General features: G+C 38.6%; 1 protein-coding gene and 1 pseudogene across 1 annotated transcript; both read right to left on the bottom strand.

The window, feature by feature from the left end:
* Window positions 1–657: 657 nt before the first annotated feature.
* On the bottom strand, window positions 658–4,712 carry LOC121785298 (programmed cell death protein 2-like; the record flags this gene model as incomplete). Its single annotated transcript, XM_042183685.1, has 11 exons — window positions 658–1,056; window positions 1,199–1,313; window positions 1,459–1,529; window positions 1,619–1,773; window positions 2,089–2,170; window positions 2,238–2,326; window positions 2,808–2,905; window positions 3,022–3,152; window positions 3,346–3,429; window positions 3,633–3,847; window positions 4,559–4,712. Coding segments are annotated over 11 exons (1,362 nt in total), but the record flags the coding sequence as incomplete, so codon positions are not given.
* Window positions 4,713–8,669: 3,957 nt separating this feature from the next.
* On the bottom strand, window positions 8,670–17,037 carry LOC121785297 (annotated as a pseudogene).
* Between the last annotated feature and the right edge of the window lie 892 nt (window positions 17,038–17,929).

Genomic DNA, 17,929 nt, shown 5'->3' with positions numbered 1-17,929 from the left:
CCCTCCGTCCACGAATAAGAGTCTCGTTTTTCATTTTAGTCCGTCCGCGAATAAGAGTCTCGTTCACTTTTACCATAAATGGTAATAGAGTTCCACCTTCCACTAACTAATATATACAAGTGAGACTCATATTCCACTAACCTTTTTCCACCCACTTTTCTTAACATTTCTTAAAACTCGTGCCGCCCATGAATGAGACTCCACTTTTCTTAACATTTCTTAAAACCCGTGCCACCCATGAATGAGACTCCTAATAGTGAACGGAGGGAGTATTGTTTATTGGTTTAATTACCTATAAAAGTAGGCAGTTTGATCAAATTTTTGTTTATTCTATATTTTGCAAAATTTGAACTATAAATCACAAAGTTTCAAATCAGAACGGTTCCATTTGACTAAATTTATTTTGTTTATGTTTTTACTATGTTTTAGTTTCTTAGGTTTAAAATTTTGATCAAATTTTGTGATTTTATAAGCAACTGTAGAGCAATAAATAAGAATAACAAATAAATTACATTTTCAAAAGCCAATTATTTTCTTAGGGTAAAAATAGATTAAAGGCCAATTATTTTAAGATTAAATATGTTAAATTCACGTGTATTACCTTCACCAAACAACACCCATGTAGTAGAGTATTTAAACGACAAAAATGGCCCATGATTATCAACCTTGCATGTGTATTCCTAATCATAAAAGTAAAAAATCAACTCTGTAATAATCTAATACGACGTCTTCCCACCAAAAAAATAGGACAAACCAAAAACAAAAAAAAAGATGATGCAACTCACTATATCCCTTTCATGTGAGAATTGCAGACAAGAATGCGAGCATATTTGCGGTTTCCCAACTTTGTCTTAGCACGACTACAAAATTCGCTTTCTCTCTCGGCATTCATTGATGCGATATAGACTGACTAGCAAGTTGAACCCAAGCGAATTCCTCTTGGTAACTCGCACCACCTTCACACGAAGCCTCACATGTGTACACGGCGATGGTGGCCCAGTCGAGAGAATCTCTGTTGTCTTCCACATGGAAGAAGGAGAGTATCTGGGGTAAAACCTACAAGAGTCCAACAAAAGAAGAATCAGTATAGGAATTAAATGTGGTTGCTGTCGAAAGCCGGTAGAGCAACGACATAATCTTAAAGAAAACCAACTCATTCCACTTTATTGGACGAAATGTGAATGGTAGAACCACTAACCTGAAATTCAAAGGCACGTGTGCCGCCACAATGGTTGCACCTAAGAATATCGGCTCTTGACGGCCGGCCACTAGAAGCGGGCCATAATGGATTTGCTTGAGAGGAGCTAGAGTATCTGCTCATCAAAGAAAGAGATGTGAAGTTAAGAAAGCAACCGATGATCTAGCAATTCGTTTCAAAGATTTCGCTAGACATAATGCAATGTCTATGAAAATGGAGATTGGAGACACAGTTCGTTATATTCAATTCCGACTGATCACCTTAAGACTTGTTCGGGAGCTGAAGATATTCTCTCTTGGAAAGATGCCCAACTACTATTGTCATCAGATGCCTACGCAATAATTAAGAAAATTAGATTTTAACTATTTATTTAAGTATTAAGCCCAGAAATAAGAGATTACAGAGATGAGAAAAAATCACCTGGAAATAATTCATAAGATTTCCATCAGAATCCTCTGTACGGCTTCTAGAAACCAATGCATTACCAGATCCATTATCACTGGATATTGGCTCATCAAATTCACTCTCATCCTCGCATGTGATCTCATACTCGGGCCAAAGGGAGTTGCTTGCAGCTGTTTGGCAATAAAAATCATGAAGCCACGTTGCTTCAGAATGAATGATTTAATTCTTATCATTGGACACTGAAGTAAATAGTTAAGAAACTTCCACAATCCAACAATGTTTCACTCCAGTACCAAGGATACACTCCCCCTTTGACATGGAAGATACGTACTAACAATATTCTATTGTAATCAGCATATGAGTGGAATATGCATATTTAAAGTTCAGCGCATATAGAGGAATCTTTACTTCTTCAAATTAAGCATACGAGCATGGGTCAACACAAGCCACATACTATAATCATTGGTGTTGTCTAGAACTATTACCCGATTCAGACTCATTGCCAGATGGCTCCAACTGTTGGCATATGACTCTATGACTAGAGCTACTGGATCGCAAGTGAGCAACCTGCAAGTATTCCATTTGTTATCTGAAGCTCAAAACCATATGTCATGCCATGCTGAGCTAAAATTACCTGGTGATTCCCAGAACAATAGCGCACTCTTCTACAGCTACTACAAATTCTATCTCCTTTCCATGACCGACACCAATCACATAGCATTGCTGGAACATTCTATTAATCATCAGTGTATATTCATAGTAATATGTTATATAAAATCATAACACGCAGCCCTCTAGAACTACAAAAAAAGACCTATACAGAAGATAAGATAAAAATTACGAGTACCTCAGTAGAAACATTCTGGGAAACACACTGAAGGAACAAGGATAATGAAACGAATCCTTACTCCTGCATAGCCTCTATACCAAATTGACTAAACAGTACTTATACATCTACCATAATGTCCTTCTATCTAAATAGAAGCCATTTACCAATCTTCAGCCGAGGAAGGGTCCAATACATATTGTGTTCTGCACAATTCCCACCACATTAATATAAATTTCTTCCTATCCAAAGCTTTGCACCCCAAAATTTAACCATTAAAGCTATCGCCATTGCAATAGTTGAGTACTCGACAAGAATTTTCAACCAAACCAACAACCTATAAACAGGAGATGTACATAAAAATTACCAAAACATTACCTCCAGCTGTCAATGGCTGCTGACTCCCATCTTCAGCAGGCGCCTCACTAGAGTAGAAGGGGTTCACCCGTGGCAATTGACACCGAAAAACCTTGATACTGTTAAAGGCATTTTGTTATCGGAAACATGACATAGCAAGTAATAAATCAATTGATCATTTCAACTTCATATGTATTGTAACAATTTTAGAGATAACGAACGAGAAAACACTTACCTTCTGGACTGGACTTCTGGAGACCGCCTCCACTGCTCAAGCTGATCACGAAGAAGACAGGACATTGACGAACACATGAAAATGAACAGTGTTCGGTGAAAAGTTGATTCCTCAGGTAAAGGCGCGTAAACCTACTCAAACAAAAATAATGAGAAAGAGAAATTAGACAAGTTTACAGTTTATACTCCTTCCGTCCACAAAATATAGTCTTGTTTCTTCAATTTTTTTCTGTCAACCAAAATTAATCTATATGTTTCATTGATAAATTTCGCTCTATAATGAGGTGAGTCTAATTTCCCGTAACAATCTATTTCATTACTACACCTGAATCAGAAACTGCAAAGGCTCATGGCAAAAATCACAAAGACTGGAGCTTCCAGAAGGCAAATTAACGGGATCCAACCATGCCTAAATCACAAAAAAAATCATAATCAGATTTCGAAATATTCATAATAATCCTTGAAACAATAATAAATTAATGCATATGCTCTCCATAACATTCACATCACCAGGAAACAAACACATGAGTATAATTACACAAGTGATATAGCTCGAAATCCAATCTGAAAGTGAAATCACAAAATTTAACAATGGAAGCCAATTTAAATTACCGGTGAACCGCCAGCTTTACTCGGGAAGTATTGGCGGCACGATGACCAAGGATTTTGAGGCGTCTTCGCAAACCCTAAAGTCATAGGAATCTGATCCTCTTCATCGTCAATTTCATCACTGTCTGCATCCTCTACGTCGTCGCCTTCATCCTCCTCACCGAGAGATGATATCTGCAAAGATCTGAGGTTCTCCTCTTCGAAATCAATGTCCATCTCTGTCAAAAAACTTCCTTTCAGAACTTCAATCGGATTTTGGAACAAAATCGACCCGGGTTTTAGTTTTTCAGAGGTTTACGCAATGTTTTAAAAACCGGACCGGCAAGCGAACCGGCGTCGTACTGGTTCACTGGTTCAACCGGTTCATTGGTCGAACCATTGGTTGAACCGGAATACTGTTTATACATATATTTATTTATTTATATATTATTAAATATATATATATATATAATAAAAACTGTGAATAATAAATAAAAAATAGTATTATCAAAATATAAAGCAACGCAAAATTAAACTTCGAAATCTATCTAGGAAATTATGCTGCAATAAGCAAATAAAATCATGGACATAACATGAACTGAACTTAGCAGATGTGTGCACCAAAGAAATTCAAAATTTATCTACAGAAGTCAGTAGTAATAATTTCACTATTTCAGTAACTTTTTTTACTATTTCGCAGGAACTAATAATAACATAGAACATCAGAGAAGAACAGAGCACAGACATGGTAGTTTTGAGAGCCCAGTAACCAATTCTGATATTTTAAACAGCAAAAAAAACAAAAATAAATACGATTGCAGTATTTAAATTCCTCTTCTTTCTTTTGGATAAAGTTCAGCTTTTTGAGGCCTTACCTAATTTGTTTGCAATTCAATTACTAGGAAAACTATAGATGTGGACTTTGAGGAGAAAGAGCCAAAACAAATCACCTCTACCACGACGGCGGGAGGAAGTGGGGGTGGGAGGCTTTCGATCTCGCGGTTGTCCGACGACGGCGTGGGGCTTTCGATCTCGCGGTTGGGCGACGACGGATTCACAGTGGGGAGGTTCGTCGAGGGGGTGAAGAGTCGTGTTAATAGAAATTCAATGACCAAACCCTAACAAAATATCATTTAAAAATTTATTTTCTACTGGGCCGGATTTATAGGTGTTGGGCCGGATTTCATTGTTTTCTGCTGGGCCTCTTAATGAAAATTATGAGCTAAGATTTTAATTAGTGAAATGAGCTGTCTGTTAATAGAAATTAATTATGAATCGAAAATATTAGTAGATGACTTTAATTGTTTGATAAATAGAAAGGTGTCAATCGGACTAGAACAATTACGTACATATGTATTAAAATACAATCAACAACATGAAAGAAAATGAAGAGTTCACAAATAAATCTAAGTTGATTAGATAAAATTTTCAAATCGACCAATATTTTTTCTATAGCGTTGGGTTTTAATTTTTCATTGTTTGTTGCATCAACAACAAAGTAATAAATTTAATTATTTGTAGAAGCTGAAGAATCCGAAATTAAAAGCAATGCTTCTCGATGAAGAAAATCTATCGAAATCCCAATTGGATGGAATGATGAATTTATTTCTGGAAGATGTGAAAAATGGGACATGGAAAATCAATGGATGGCCTCAAATTTGGACTGATTATGCAGTTTCAAAATTGGCTCTTAATTCATACTCCAAAATTTTGGTTTGATTTGTTACAGCTTTGAAAATTAATCATGAAGCTTGGATTTATTCTCAATTATTCTTATGGCAATTAAGCTTGGCAAAAAATCAAACGTGAATGTCATCACCGATGAGTTAAACAATATTGTTTACTGCTAAAGAAATAGCTTGGTTGAAAAATAAATACTAGAAGAAAGCATCAATAGAGTTAAAAGGGTCAAAGTGATTTTTCTTGCTTTACGATTACAATATATAACACGTACTATAGAGTAATGAGAACAAATTCAAATAGTAGGAGTATGATTTTTCTAATCAATTTTCTAAATTGCATGCAAACCAGACTTTGATGAAAATTTATGATTTTTCTGATAGTTTTCCATTTTTGTTAATATTTGTAGGATAGCCAGAAGATTTAAGGTTGTCAGTGCACTTTCGGTTTGTAGATTGTACGTACATGATTTTTGTTGTTTTCGGTTTGTAGATTGTAGCTTCACTTTTATATTTGGCACGTTTTTTTCTTTTATGAGTTGGTTATATTCTTCATTAACAATAAATACTTCAATTATTTTTCCTATTACTTTAACAATTTCTCATTAAAACTCTGCTCAATAAAATCTCTAATATTATGAAAGGGGAAATAATATGTATGTAGTAATTCAAAACTTTTCTCAATAAAATCTCTAATATTTAATCACAAAAGTTGGAAATGTTGTAATACTCTCTCGGTCCACAAAAGATAATCTCATTTTTTAACGACACGTGTTTTAATAAGAAAATTGGTAAAGTAAGAGAGAATGAGAAAAAGTAGGTAAATTAAGAGAGATAGGGAGAAAAAGTAGGTTAGGTACAGTACGAGAGGAAGGAGACTAAGTGGGTAAAGTATGAGAGCAACATTCCATTTTTAAAAATCATGAAACTATTTTCTATTATACCAAAATGACAAAATAAAATTAATTTTTATGGACGGATGGAACTAGGGTTTAGGGACGTACGCATTGCCTTGCATCATAATATTCATACGCGGCGAACAAACATAGATAGTCAATTAATTTGCAAGCAAAAATACAAGTCAAAGTTGGTAATTTCTCAACATGTTCCAGCTATTTGAGTTCAGATTGAATTCAGAGTATGAGTGTAAATTATTAATAATAAATTATTAATAATAAACCAAAATATCATCTCATAGCTTATGCGACTCAAACAAAAACACACATGATTTTTCTGAATTACGTTCTTGTTCAAATTAATAATATATGATGAAATACATTCGTTGAATATAGCATAAAAATGTGGAAGTTCATTGCATGCCTACTTAAAATTCTTCTAACACTCGTGATCTCTTACACGTGAGGTAAGAATATGACAAATAAATAAAATCTCTTAACATATATATCGTCACAAACTTCATTTAAAATATGCAATGTATTGCATCATCATCTTGCGAGTCAAGCAATCAAACATAGAAATCTAAGCCAAAGTTCACGAGAATGTTGATTTTTGCTAATAAAATTGAACTTTTGTAATATATTTGAATTATCAACATGCACATGTTCACACATACATTCACTCCTATAAATGAGGCAATATTGTTGTACTACTTCGATATACAAACTCACTCACAAACAATTTTGTCGACTTTTGTGAAAAAAGAAAAGAGTTCTCGATGACAATATCTTTAGAAGCCCTAGCCATGTCCGGGGCCGACTTTCATGAAGTTGGCCTTGATGTTATAGAGTGGGAGCGAATAGACTCAAAGGTACCTTCATATCTATTAGCTGAAGAAGTACGCGAAGATGAAAATTCAAACAATGAAAAAAGAATGAAATGCCACGATGGACTCATTCAATCGACATCGTATGACGATGACGACGACGATGATGATAGTAGTGACTCGGGCTGCATTACATCTCTCGATGAAAGTAGTTTGAGTTTTGTGGGCGAGAAGAATGAGGGTGTGCCCTTGAATTTTGGAAATATGATTGTTTGGGCAATAATAGTTGTTATTTTATTTGATGCAGTACAGATGCTCGAGTCATGAAAATGGCGATCAGAATAAAGTTCAGGGTTTAGGGTTTGTAATTGTAGAAACGTTAGAAGATCATAAATGTTCTTTCTCACTTTGAAGTTGAGATAATTTGTAGGATGTGTAGGTAATAAGAATTTTTTTTATTTTTCTATTTTTTTTATATTTCCATCATTTGTTAAATAAAACAATTCTTTTCTCACTTACGATAATTCATTTAATTATTTTAACGAACTAGCTATTTGAGGTATTGTTTGGAAGTTGTACTATGTCGAGCTATGGACTTGGGTTATTCGACTTCAGGTTTGGGTTAATCTTAGCAGATTTTTAGCTATTCAACTACAAGCCATTCGTGTTAAAGATTTCAGGGTAAAACTTTCAACCATAATTTTGGAGTTTAAGGCTTTCACTTCATGTCAATTGATACGAACGTATATGGTAGGATCTCCCAATTATTTAGTTATCTTTTGATTCATCAAATCTCTCGATAAGTTAGGATAGTAGTATTCTAGTATTATAAATATGATAGATTATTATCATTTTATTCATTCAATCAATTAATAAGAAGTATTTTTCCCATCATATTTTCAAGTCTAGTATTATAAATATGATAGATTGTTATCATTTTATTCATTCAATCAATTAATAAGAAGTATTTTTCCCATCATATTTTCAAGCTCTACAAACGGTAGCCATGTTTCTGTCTGACGGGAATCCCCCACACGCAGAGCTCTACCCAATCTCTGCCGACCCTGAATCAGGGCGTCGGAACCCCTCTCACCATTGAGCAGCCGGCGCTCGTTAAGGAACCCATCCTTAACATCAATAAGCTCAAAACGTTAAGATTTTATAATCAATATCTTGATAATTATATGGTGGTAACTAAGAAAGAAACAAATTTATAAATGAATGTCATATCAACTCAATTACTAAGATTCTTAGAGTACGAACAAACATTTTTCTTAAACGATTATTGCATTTTTCTTATTTGAAACTAAATGTTTTACATCAAATGATTCAATAAAATATGAAAAAGCGAAATGTATAAACTTTCAAAAATATTAAATCAAAATGTACTTTAAATAACCGGAATGCAATTCTACCTTTTTTCCATAACAAAATTCCGAGTCAAAAAGTGTTCCAAATTTTCCCATCTCTCGTGATTCTTCAAAAAGTGAGTTTCTTCACGGGAAATTTATGTTTAAAAAATATAAGTAAGTAAATTACTAAATAAAACTAAGGGTTTAGCTTAATATTTATAGCTTAGATTAATATCTATAATTGATCAATCTCTATCCAAATGATTATTAGCAGAAAATTAATCCAGTAATAAACCTGATCATCATCTCATCTTCCCCCAGACAGCTCAATATCCTCCTGGAGGTTGATTGAATGCACTCCCCAGTTGAATCTCCTCTGCAGCCTCTCGTTTTCGAGCCTCCGCATCTTCTCAAAGTTCCGCCACACCTCCCATCTCTCCGCGAGCCCTTCTTCCTCCAGCATCCGCACAACCTCAGGGGTAGATTGGGTGCAGAGTAGGGCTATCTGAACCATAATCTCGACTTGATCGATGTCATAGTTCCTCGCTAGATTGCAGTCCACAATGTCTTCTAGTTTACTCTCCTGCTGAAGCTTCTTCACCTTCAAATGTTGACTTCAAAATCATTATCATACAAAATAATAAGCACGAGCTGTTTCGTTGAGGGGGAGATGGCGGGGACTTACATGGTCGAGAAGCAAAACGTCATCTTCCTCTTCTATGCGCGAAAAATCTATGGCTCGCTGGCCAGTTACGAGCTCCAGAAGCATGATTCCATAGCCAAAAACGTCGGTCTTCTCTGAGGATTTCCCGGCTGATAAGTGTAGTGAGAGGTGTCCATGGAAATATTTAAACTATGAGGGACTACATATGCAATACTGGAAAAGGAGAATAAATTGGAGAATAAATTGGTTGTAACGCTCATTGCTAACGTTTAGTAACTGATTTGGAGAGCTAACGGTTTAGCTCAAGGAGATGATACAAAATAAGAGAGTGAGGAGTTCACTTGGAGGGGGTCATCAGGAAGAGTTTTCTTCGTGAGTTTAGAGAGATTAAAGAAGCCAAGTGTGTGGTGTTCTTTGTGTTGCTCTCTGTATAATTCTATATTGTATCTCCTACATACTATCTCGGAATAAAATCATTCAAACCGTTTATGCCCGTGGATGTAGACCTTTGTGTCGAACCACGTAATTCTTTGTGTATTGTTCTTCGTTTCATATTAGATTCTTTACAATTGGCGCCGCCTGTGGGAAACGAAGATTGTTGATGGCTATGGCGCGGTTTGAAGCTGAGAAATTCACCGGCAAAAATGATTTTGGGTTATGGCGCTTGAAGATGAAGGCGCTCCTCATTCAGCATGGATTGGCTGATGCTCTGACACAGGGTGAAGATGGAGCGGAAAATCCCTCGAAAGAAAAGGCACACAGCGCGATCATTCTGAGTCTTGATGACAAGGTGTTGTCCGAGGTCTCGAAAGAGACTACGACAGCAGGGATCTGGAATAAATTGGAAGAGCTCTACATGGTGAAATCTTTAGCCAATCGCTTGTACTTGAAACAGAGGTTGTACGCGTATAAGTTCAGCGAGGATCGGTCGATTGGATAGCAATTGGATCAGTTTAACAAGTATATTGACGATTTGGAAAACATCGACGTGGAGCTCGATGATGAGGACAAAGCGATCATCCTACTCGCCGCTTTGCCAAGATCTTTTGAGCAACTGAAGGAAGCCATGTTGTATGGCAGAGAGAAGATCATTACCTTCGTGGAGGTGCAATCAGCGCTCAAAACCAAAGAATTCCAGAAATCAAATGGTGGCCAAGAAGTTGCAACGGAAGTTTTGAACGTCAAAAAGTTCAAGCAACCGGGTACGAAAGGGAAGAATGTATTTCCCAAGCCTCAACCTCATAAAGGGAAGGAGAAATTCGAGGGTAAAGAGACCCGATCTTGCCACTATTGCAAGAAATCCGGACATATTAAGAAAAATTGTTTTGCTTGGAAAAGAAAACAAAAGGAGGAGGGTATGAATCTAGGGATTTCTGATGTGATCCAAGAGGCTGATCCAACTGAGATATTGAATGTTGGTGAGAGAGATATAGAAGAAGAATGGATCCTTGATTCAGGGTGTAACTTCCACATCAGCTCTCATAAGGGATGGTTCGAACAACTAGAGCCTGCTCGAGGATCAGTCCTGCTGGGAAATAACCAGGTATGCACTATTCATGGCATTGGTAATATTAGAATGAAATTGCATGATGGGAGTATTAGAGTACTGGCAGAAGTTCGATTTATACCTGAGGTTAAAAGAAATCTTATCTCGTTGGGTATGTTGGAGCGTAGAGGATTTGGTTTTATGTCCGAACAGGGAATTCTCAAAGTGTATAAGGAGTCACAAATGGTGATGAGTGCAGTCAGGAAAGGCAGCTTGTATTACTTGAATGGAGAAGTGATTGTAGGCGGTTCAAATGCAGTGCAACATATTGATCTTGATGCATGGCATAGGAGACTGGGACATATTGGTCAGAAGGGTTTGTAGCAGCTACTAGGAAAGGGATTGATCCGAAGTACAGGTGATGCAAAAGAGATCAAGAAATGCGAAGAGTGTATTATGGGGAAGGGAAAGAAACTTCCATTCCCTAAGGGCAAGCACACCTCCACCGCAGTCTTGGACTATGCCCATAGCGATTTGTGGGGTCCTTGTAATCCGGCCACTGTCAGCGGAGGAAGATATTTCATGACAATAATCGATGATTATTCCATTGGGTGAAAATTCTCAAGGAAAACTCAGAGGCCTTTAGTTTCTTTAAGGAGTGGCAGTTGCAGGTAGAGAGGGAGAAGGGAGTCAGCCTGAAGTGCTTAAGAACTGACAACGGATTGGAGTTTCTATCTGCAGAATTTGAAGGATTTTGCAAGATGAAAGGAATAAAGAGACACAAGACTGCTCCTAGAAACCCCCAACAAAACGGAGTGGCGGAGAGAATGAATAGGTCCATTCTTGAAAGAGTTAGGTGCATGCTGCTGTATTCTGGAATGCCTAAATGTTTTTGGGGAGAAGCTGTTCTTACTGCGTCAAAATTGATAAATAAGTCACCATCCTCGGCTATTGATAATCAGACACCAGATTCAAGATGGTATGGGAGGGAGTCAGATTATTCCACTTTGAGGCCCTTCGGCTGCAGAGCTTATGCTCATGTTAAACAGGGCAAGCTGGATAGTAGGGCCATAAAATGTGTCTTCCTTGGGTATCAAGACGGAGTGAAGGGATTCAGACTTTGGTGTCCTACAGCTGAAGGTCAGAAATTGATCATTAGCAGGGATGTGTATTTTGATGAGACACAAATGTCTTTTCTGAGCAAGGAGAAGGATGGTACAAGATTTGAGGTGGAGCCTCATGTTGAGCAGAATGACTCAAGTATCAGAACTCAAAGTGATGAAGAAGAGGTTGATGATAGAGAAGAGAGAGTCACTGAAATTCCAAGTCAGGAAGCACAACAACATGATGATCAGAATAGGCCAACTTTGGAGAGACCTAGAAGGGAGAGGAGACTTCCAAACAAATTTAGTGATTATGAGATGGTATTCTATGCTCTTTGTGCAGCTGAAAACATAGAGTATTATGAGCCTAGCAGCTACCAAGAAGCCATGAGATCAAAGGAATGGAGGCAATGGCTGACAGCAATGAAGGAAGAAATTGATTCCTTGCTTAAAAATGGAACTTGGATCTTGGTGGATGCATTGCATATCAGCAAGCCATAGGGTCCAAGTGGATATTCAAGAAAAAGATAGAAATGACTCAAGCAAATAAAATCAGATTCAAAGCCAGGTTGGTGGCTAAGGGCTATAATCAGAAGGAGGGGATTGATTTTAATGAAGTATTCTCAGCCGTGGTTAAGCATAGCTCCATACGAATTTTGTTGGCTATTGTTGTTCACAGAGGATGGGAATTACACCAAATGGATGTAAAGACAGCATTTTTGCATGGAGAACTTGAAGAAACAATTGTAATGGTTCAACCTGAAGGCTTTGAAGTGAAGGGGTCAGAGGATAAAGTGTGTCTACTTAAAAGAAGTATCTACGGCCTGAAACAAAGTAGTCGACAATGGTATAGAAAATTTGATGCTCACATGTCAGATATTGGGTTCAAAAAATCTGCATATGATGGATGTGTGTACATCAAATATAACAGTGAGGGTGTTGGCATTGCATACTTGGTCCTGTACGTCGATGACATGCTTGTAGCAGCTGAGAATTTAGAGGAAATTCAGATTGTGAAAGAGCAGTTAAAAAAGGAATTTGAGATGAAGGACTTGGGCGAAGCAAAAAGAATTCTTGGCATGGAAATTCAGCGAGACATAGCTAAAGGATTGTTGTGGCTGAATCAATCTGAGTATATTAGCAAGATCATATCCAAGTTCAAAATGCAAGATTCCAGAGATGTCTCTACTCTTCTAGCACAGCATTTCAAGCTGTCACTGGACCAGGCTCCAAAGACAAAAGAAGAAAGAGATGAAATGTCAAAGATACCATATGCCAACATAGTTGGAAGTATTATGTACAGTATGATTTGTACACGGTCTGATTTAGCACACGCGATAAGTGTTGCTAGTAGATACATGCAGGATCATAGGAAGGAGCATTGGTCTGCACTGAAGTGGATCTTGAGATACATGAAGGGCTCCAGAAATGTTGGATTACTGTATAAGCAGAAGATGGAAAAGGGGACTGAAGTATTAGTAGGGTATTGTGATTCAGACTTCACCTCTAATATGGATAATAGAAAATCTCAGACCGGGTATATCATTAACTTGTATGGGACAGCAGTGAGCTGGAAATCTATCCTTCAATCCGTGGTAGCACTAAGTCCTACAGAAGTTGAGTACATAGCCTTGACCGAGGCAGTAAAGGAAGGAATCTGGCTGAAAGGTATGCTGCAAAACTTTGGAGTTGTGCAGGAGGCTGTCATTATCTTTTGTGACAATAATAGTGCCATTTGCTTGGCGAAGCACCAAGTCTTTCACGAGAGAAGTAAGCATATTGACGTGAGACTTCACTTTATAAGAGATGAAGTTGAGAAAGGAGACATCAAGATGACTAAAGTAAAGACAGAGGAAAATGTTGCAGATTTTTTTACCAAAGCCTTACCAATTTCAAAATTCAAGCATTGCTTGAAATTGGTGGGTGTGACTGACGAGTAAGGTAGAGGTGTTATGGCATGAAGGCTTGAGTTTTTCCATGTCCAAGGTGGATATTGTAGTGAGAGGTATCCATGGAAATATTTAAACTATGAGGGACTACATATGCAATACTGGAAAATGAGAATAAATTGGAGAATAAATTGGAGAATAAATTGGTTGTAACGTTCATTGCTAACGTTTAGTAACTGATTTGGAGAGCTAACGGTTTAGCTCAAGGAGATGATACAAAAGAAGAGAGTGAGGAGTTCACTTGGAGGGGGTCATCTGGAAGAGTTTTCTTCGTGAGTTTAGAGAGATTAGAGAAGCCAAGTGTGTGATGTTCTTTGTGTTGGTCTCTGTATAATTCTATATTGTATCTCCTACATATTATCTCGGAATAAAATCATTCAAGCCGTTTATGCCCGTGGATGTAGTAGACCTTAGTGTCGAACCACGTAATTCTTTGTGTATTGTTCTTCGTTTCATATTAGATTCTTTACAATAAGTACTCAGGAGCTATGTGGCCCATCGTTCCACGCACTTGTGTCGTGATGTTGGTTTTCCTGACATCGACCAGCTTGGCCAAGCTGAAATCACCAACAACGGCCTGCAAATTGGAATCTAGCATCACGTTTGCAGCTTTAACATCACGGTGAATGATCTTGGGATTATAGTGCTCGTGGAGGTACTCTAGTGCGCGTGTTGTACCTAATGCCACCGATTATCTCGTGATCCAGTCCAATACAGGGTGTCCCGGTTCTGTTCGGATAGAAAGAATAAATATTCCACTCGATTTTCGCAAAACATGCCAATGTTCAAGCCATAAGTTTATGATGAAAACGTACCTCGCAAACGAGAGGCAACACTCAAGTTTTGCATAAAAGGGTAAACCAGAAGGCGTTCGGTTGGAGTGGTGCAGAATCCAATCAGACGCAAAAGGTTTCTCTGAACAGCCACGCTTATCATCTCGACTTCGCACTGAAACGTTGTATCGCTCCCGGGCGTATCAAAATCCATTATGCGTTTAACAGCAATTTTCGTCTTATCACCAAGAATCCCTTTATAAACCTTTCCGGAGCCCCCTTGCCCGAGGACATTCTTTTCACTAAAACCATCTGTAGCCACCTGCAGTTCTCTCCAAGAAAACCTCTTCAACTGACCAAATTCAATTTTCTGGTCCACATTGCCTGAGCACACGAGTTATAGATTAATAAAAATTACTAGGTGTGATCTGACATAAAACTACAGAGAGTATCCAATACATTCTTGAAAAAGTAGTATACATCCTAAATTTTCTTACACTGATATGACATCGTTGTTAATATTGCATGTAATTTTGGACCAAGTGCAAGGGTTAACTTGATCGCTATTCCAATCTACGAGCTGATTTTCTGAAGCGTTTAGTGACTTCCTCAAAGCATCCCCTGAAAGACACCGATGAGTTATCTACTCAAACAACAGTAAGTAGAAAACGACCATTCTGTTTTAACTTTGACAGCTGAGATTAAACAAAAAATTGAATAAAGGCTGTCATATGCAAGACAATGTGATTTACAACAAAGTTGAATAGAAGGCAGTTGAGAAAAAAAAGTACTATTATTACTCCATGACGACAAAATTTATATACATCTTATAGAAAGAACAGAAAAAGGGATTCAATATTCTGTTAGTCTTTTCACTCTCAAATGACGGCGCCAGTAATGCTCGCTGTATGATTTATTACATATGAGTGCATCATGTGATCCAACATGGCAACATATATAACTCCAATAGCATTAGCATATCATATACTCATATGACTCTGTTCAAATTCTCAATCTCTTCAGTCTAAATCTAAGAGAACCTCGAATAATCAATTTGAAGCAGTTTCAAAAATCAACTTTTTTTCCTTCATTTCTTTGCATAAGTAATGCACATGACTTTATATAAACAGCTCATGGCCTGTGGTCACATCAATAGAGGAGAGAAGGAAAAAGAGTCATTTGAAGCATACAATGAAGAAACAACAATCAACCATATACGAGCATTTAGAAAAGTGCTCTTATTTAAGAGCAGCACGGTGCCACGTAGGGCTGCTCAGCGGCACGGCCGACGACATGCCGCTGCAGATGCTCTTAGTATTTAAAAATGAAAATAATAAAACAATTTTATTTGTTAAGAAAGTACTAATAAATATTTATCACCTTATGCTAGTCACAGGTATACTTAAACGATACAATAAAACCAAGGACAAAATGCATATCGGATGTGGCGTCGGTGCAGAAAAACTCGTTTCGAATCCAACGCCCCGACTTTGTGTGTCACATTTGAATATCTTTTTGTTTTCTATTTTGGGCGGCGCAAACGCGTGAGTCGGGTCGGGCTGGGTCGGTGTTAAGGTCCTGATTCCTTAACGTCGATCGGCGGCTTATTCGCTTGGCGATCGAAGGTAAATCCGGCGTCCTAATCTTGGATTGTAAGTGATCTAGTTCGCGGCTGTGCGCGGAGCTCCCCCGTCGGGCAGCGGTGTGACTAGGGTTTAGAGAATAATTCACGTGGAGTCGTGGGCAAAATACTATTTCATTCATTCATTGAATGAATAAAAAGATAACAACCTATCCCTATTTATAATACTAGAATACTATCTTATGGAACAAGAAACAAATATATGAAAAGATATGCAAAACCCTAACATATCTAAACTAATTACATGAAGGCTCATATCAACTCCCCCACGGTTAAAATCCACCTTGTCCTCAAGGTGGAATCCACGAAGCAACATAGAGAGTCGAAAGTAAAAGCCTTGGCGAGGCATCTCCTCCTCGAAGAATGCCCAAACATGATGTTTCATTGCGCGGAGGAATCAACCTAGCATCGGTGTCGAGCGATGTTGGTCGATGATTCATACTTGTAACATCACTGACATTCAAATCCATATGGACATAAGCAATTATATGCAAACCCACATAAGAACCACCTCCTTTTTTCCCCAATTGTTTAGACTTTAATCTCAGCTCATCTTCAAACAAGCTTCTCCTCACCTCCATTTTTACTTTAAGGTCCGATTTTTTTGTCTCTCTGGCAGTCTTGTACTCAACTATAATATTCTCAATCTTCATTCGCTCTTCTCCTTCTTGTATATTCGTTTCCCACTCTTTCTTCATGGAACTTGGGATAGCAGCTTCTAGACGCAAAGTAGAGGCCGCAAATGGTGTCGTCACAGGCGGCGGGTGCAAGAGCTGGAAAGGTTCCTGAGCGGAGTCGGACAACAGCTCCAAGGGCGGTGCTGGACTCGGCTGCTGCGGTTGGCGATCTGATCGAGGCAGCGGCGGTGGTGGCTGGTAGGGTTGGTGGACCTGATCTACAGTAGAGGTTGCCATTAGAGGTGGTTCCCAACACGAAGGCTGAAGCGCTGGGGTTTGATCGGATTTGGTGCGGTGGCCTGGTGGAGTCGTTGATTCATTGGGGACTAAACGTGAAGGCCCAAAAGAAGCCTCATTATTTCTTGAAGGAGGATATGCCATCTTTCGGAGTGGCGTAGAAACATTGGGCTGATCAAGATCGGGCTCGGGCAGCGGTGACGATCGGAATTTGCTAAACCGGTGATTTGTGGTATCGAACCAAGTTTCTATCTTGTCACATGCTTCCAATTAGCGGTCTAACTTGGCGTTAATCGGGTCCCCTCCGCTTTGGTGGCTGGACGAGGGTGATATTGAGGCTGCCACGGGCGATATCTGGCGTAGGAGTTTCGCGGCTCGACGTATGAATCTGGGACCATATCTGGATCACGATACAGTGGTGGATAACAGTTATCGGTTCGTTGTCGGGGCGGATCCCAACAAGTGGGGTGGCGCGTCTGGACAGACCCTATTCGGTGAGGTTGTGGCGGACCGTAGGGTTCGCGCCTATACCTGGGTGGTGGCTGATCATAGGACAAGCGTTGATAACGGTGATCATATTGATAACGGTGATAGCCGGCATAGTCGTATGACATGTTGACGGACTGAAGATAGGATGTTTTCTACGAAGGTAGGGGGAAGCTTCTGATTTGGTGGGTTTCTTTCCTTTTGGGTGGTGAGGTACGGGTTATGGATAACGGTCTGACTTCAACGCGGCACGCAGGAATCCTTCCCGTCGGGCTTTGCAGATACCCGTGTGTTTTACAAACCCTGGATCTTGTGTTGCCCGACGGAAAAGACTTCCGCGCACAACCAAATCTTGCCTCCGCCAATCCTACGATTGGATGCCGGAGAGAATATCGATCGCCGAAGGTAGTCGTCGATCACAGTTAAGGGAAAAGCCTTTAACAGTCGGGTTGGGTGAGATATACTCAAATTTAATGAGATTTTGGTTGAATCCGTACGCAACCCTTTTTCTTATGTAATACATCATCTTGTTATTTCGTGCGGAACGTAA

The sequence above is a fragment of the Salvia splendens genome, chromosome 21 (assembly GCF_004379255.2).
Source record: "Salvia splendens isolate huo1 chromosome 21, SspV2, whole genome shotgun sequence".
NCBI lineage: Eukaryota > Viridiplantae > Streptophyta > Magnoliopsida > Lamiales > Lamiaceae > Salvia > Salvia splendens.
This window is presented reverse-complemented; position numbering and strand designations above follow the sequence as displayed.